The sequence below is a fragment of the Morone saxatilis genome, unplaced genomic scaffold (assembly GCF_004916995.1).
Source record: "Morone saxatilis isolate NCDOM2014 unplaced genomic scaffold, NCSU_SB_2.0 Contig12, whole genome shotgun sequence".
NCBI classification, from domain to species: Eukaryota; Metazoa; Chordata; class Actinopteri; family Moronidae; genus Morone; species Morone saxatilis.
The window spans coordinates 4554545-4558882 of NW_023339674.1; the positions used below are offsets into that span (position 1 = coordinate 4554545).

The 4338-nt window shown below is 39.5% G+C and overlaps 1 protein-coding gene across 2 annotated transcripts in view; it reads right to left on the reverse strand.

Moving 5' to 3' along the window:
• Positions 1-3540, reverse strand: part of ttc14 (tetratricopeptide repeat domain 14) — an 8783-nt gene extending 5243 nt beyond the window's left edge. The window contains exons 1-7 of one of the 2 annotated variants that reach the window (XM_035653189.1): positions 3471-3540; positions 3089-3263; positions 1942-2072; positions 1066-1265; positions 660-744; positions 303-432; positions 65-220 (exon numbers count right to left, since the gene is read on the reverse strand). In XM_035653189.1, coding sequence (XP_035509082.1) covers positions 65-220; positions 303-432; positions 660-744; positions 1066-1265; positions 1942-2072; positions 3089-3222 — 836 coding nt within the window. In that variant the 5' untranslated portion in view covers positions 3223-3263; positions 3471-3540. Of the gene's footprint in view, positions 1-64; positions 221-302; positions 433-659; positions 745-1065; positions 1266-1941; positions 2073-3088 lie in introns of both variants that reach the window. The other variant, XM_035653188.1, reaches the window with a different exon arrangement.
• Positions 3541-4338: the final 798 nt, after the last annotated feature.

Genomic DNA, 4338 nt, shown 5'->3' on the forward strand with positions numbered 1-4338 from the left:
AAAAAAAGTACAAAGGATGATCAAAACAATGTGATCAAAACAAATCTTTCCCCAAAAAGTTTACCTTTGTAGTCCTCTCATCATTGATGGTGGGTGGGTGTCACTAACTCCCACCTTCTCCAGCAGGTATTCCACTACAGAGGGGTTGTGGTAACCATGGCAACTCTTCAGTATACACTCGTATGTCTCACTGGAGTCCGCGGCTGCACGAACGCTGCGACTAAAAGGAGAGGAGAGGAGTTTTTACGACGATCATTTTACACATTACGTGTCTATTTTGTCGTGTCATGTTGTGTTGTTACCCGTAGTGTATGGGCAGCTCCTCCCGGGGAAGGACACCCAGTTTGATGTGCTCCAGGCTGGGACAGAGAGAAGCCTGCTGGAGGGAAATTGTGATTTTCTCCTGGTAGCGGTCGATATCTTTCACTGAAGCTGCAGAACGAGAAAGCACAGAACTTGTGGACACGTGGAACAACAAAAACAGGAAAAACTCACCGAAGAAATAAAGTCATGTTGTTCTACAGACATTTAAGTTTCTTTAACATATGAATGGATTCAACATTGTTGTGTTGTTTTGTTTCTCTGCACAAGTCATTTGCAGTGTCACCAACTTCTAACAACTTTAGGGGAAACACGTCTGGCTGTCAAAGACAACTAACCTCTGATGAAGTCCCCAATCTGGTAGTAGGACAGAGGATCATCATGGCTGCCAGTGGAGGGAATTTCTCTGATGTGACATAAAGCCTGAAGGCAAAAAGCAAAGAAAAACATAGATTTAATTACACTTTCAGGGCAGTATGTGAGTCTTTATCAAACAATAATAATAGTACAGAGTCAGGAAAGATTTGGAAAGAAGAAAGAAATCAGGTGTTAGGACTAGTCAGCCAACTAATGAACCGAAATAAACCAAGACTGAAACAACTGCACATTTGAAATAGCTGCGACCCCGTAGGGTAAGTTCAAAGACTCTTTTGCACCTACAGTGGCCGACTGATTGGCATCCATCTGTTACAAAGTCTGTGAAATGGCTCAAGTACATTCAATTTATTCAGCTTGTTGACCTACCGACAACTCTAGGTCTTCTATGTCTCTCTTCAGTCCTCCTGCCGTGCACAGCAGAGTGAGAAAGAAGCCGTATTCTCTGATGTTGTTGATCCTCCCCACCACGATGTCTCCTCTTTCCAAGTCTCTGTAGAGCATGGCTCTTCTTTCGTCGTAAGACACCTCCATGAACAGCTCCAGTGGTGGCATGATGGCATAGGGCTCTGGGAAGGCACAGGCAGAAAGCAGATTCAAATAGGTAGCATGCAAAGATGGATTCTCTATATTTAGCAAGTCCTGTAGAGTATATCCACATTAAGCTGCTTAAATTCATAAAAAAAGATTTTTCTCTCTGCGTTTTTCAGTCGTCTGTCAGAACTAATATGCTCCTATTTCTACTATCTATTCTTTTTAAATAGTATCAGCTGAAGTGTATTTTTATGTTTCACGTATATTTTACACCTGTAACTACAGTGATTGTGTATTGCTCCGAACTCTGCAAAAACGCAGGTGACCTATATTCAACTGTGCCTGAACGCATCCTGTGTAGACGCAAACAGAGCACCGACGCTGCTGCTGCTCTGCAAACACGGTGTTCACGCTACGGCTCCTGTGTAGGCACAGTGTTGTACAGTTATTCTGTCATAAAATGTGAACTCTGGTTGTATTACAACTCTATAAAGGTGATCACAGAGAGCAGGAAGGGACTGAACAAAGGTTTAATAAGCTGAGAGTTCAGCAAAGTTTTGTTTTCCAGGTGTAAAGATGAGAAAGTGATTCAACTATTTTGTTAATGTCTAAGTTAAATGTTTTAGAGTGGACAGAGATCTTTACAAAACGAACTAATTTAACGGCTTGGTGCGGACGGAGCCTGAGATATGTGGTCAAACAAAAACACACCTGCAGCATCCTCCTCCTCCTCGTGCTCTTCTTCTTGATGAGTGGCAGTCTTCCATGTTGGACAGAACAGGATGTCAGCCTTCCTGGCAATGAACTGCTCCACAAGAGGACTGTCCTGTCCTTCACCTCCGCTGCACAAAAAAAGGGCACACATGTTCAGCAGAGGCTTGAATAATCTTTTTGGTCACACTAAGTGTAGACAGGTGCAGGGGAAGATGAAACTGTGCTAAAGAAACAGCTGAATTCCTGCACAATATCAGCACCGAGTTAAATAACTTTAGGACATTCATCAGGCATCAAATTAATAATGTGAAAAAACATCTTTATTATGGAGCCAAAGGCTGCAACAACCAATGAAAAGGGACGTAAAAACACCAACTATTGCAACTATTTTCATTACTGACTAAGTGTTCTGTCATTTTTTATGCAAAAATGCCAAATGTGTCTGACTTCTAGCTTCTTAAATGTGAAGATTTTCCCCTTTGCTGTGTTTTATATTATATATTATATAATACAAGAAAATGCAAAGAAATATGAAGCTGTCAGCTTTATGAAAGTGGAAACTGTTAGACATTAGTCAAGAAAATAACTGGCTGATTAGATGATAAAGAAAACAAAAATATATATCAAGATCTATAGAAAGAAAGCAAATTAAAACATATATTAATGTAACAAAACATTAGACGGGCAATGCAAGATTAGTGATCAAGATAAGTTCAAACAGGACATTGGACCACAACAAATCAAAGCTCATATCTTCATAATGTCAAATCATACAAAGTGAAACTAAAAAGAGTGAGGGCAGATGACAGATGGGGTCTTTGTGGGGAAGCTGCACTAATACAAGAAAATACTAAGAAATATGAGGTGGCCAGCTGTAGGAAACTGGAAACTGAAAATAAATCAGCTGTAGCTGTGAATCAGACAAACAAAATATATCAAGATCTGTAGAAAGAAAGCAAATGTAAAATACATATTAATGTAACAACACATTTAGACGGGCAATGCAAGATGAGTGATCGAGACAAGCTCATATGCAAACTGCAAATATCTTCATAATGTCAAATCATGCAAAGTGAAACTAAAAAGAGTGACTGATGACAGATGGGCTCTTTGTGGAGGTCTGCACTCATAACCTGCTGCTTACCTTTCATACGTGGCCTTGCACAGGTCGGACACCACCGCCTGGAAGTCGGGGTTTTCTGTCTGTTCACATTTCAGCTTGTTGAACAGTGACTCTCCGTGATACGCCAGACAATGCCTCAACAACTCTCTGTCCATGCTGTTTTTCACAGGACTGCAGTCACATTGCAGGGAACGAGCTGAGAGAGACAGTGGAAGTTCAATAACAACGTTGCTCGGTGTCGTTTTTAGCCACCCAGCAAAACAAACGCTATTCCGCCAAGTTAACGCGCATTCACGTTGGAATTATCTTTGCAAAAAACTCACAGTGTAACACTGGTTTAACATATGTGCAGTTTATTTATTTCCTTTAACACAAACTGCTCTTTTCTTTGCCCAAAGTTTACCTCAGGCAGCAAAACAAGCGCTGCTCAAAACCTCCGTGCGTGGACGAGTGAGCATGCGCGGGGTGTGTTGCATTGAAGTGTGTCGGGAGAAACAAGTGCCATCTAGGAACTGTGTTTCTTTTTCTTAAAACAAACTGAAGAAACAAAAGTTTTAACTAAATTCTCTCCATTATAGTTTTCAATAATTCATTGAACGATTATGTACTTTCCGTGAATTCTTTTCAAGTAGATTTTCTAATGTAATATTGTGCCCCCCATCAAGTGCTGATATTAATTCCCTCCTTTCCTGGTCATATTTGCTGCAGTCTATTAAGTCTATTAATAAATAATAAATAAAGTTTCTAGTTGATTATAATTAGTGCATAGTCCACTAGGGTGCTTGCCTATGATATGGAGTGTGTAATTTAATCCCATCTGTCCGATTCTCAGATGGGTAATGACCGAATGATCCTTTAAGATTGTTTTAACTTCTGCTTTACTTGGCGTTACTTATATTAGGAACTATACTGAGCGCTAATTTCATTAATACATTTTCTTTCTCTGAACTAAAGATGCTTATTTGCATCAATACAATGTATTTTGACTAATTAACCAAGTCATATTGTCTTTTTTATAGAAAAACTATCTTGCTTATTTGTGATCCCACACAAAAGTTACATTAGCTGTGAGAACTTCAAGCAAAGACCGATTTTCTTGTTATCTCAGGTTGTTTTATTTGAACAATTTAAGGCCTGAAGACGTAAAATCATCTGGTATTTACGAAGAGAAAAATCAAAGTTAAATGTCCTAAAAATATGTTAAATTCTGTTCATTCTCCCAAGGATGTAATTAATTATGATTGGTTGTTTTGGTGTTGTTGGGCATGAAG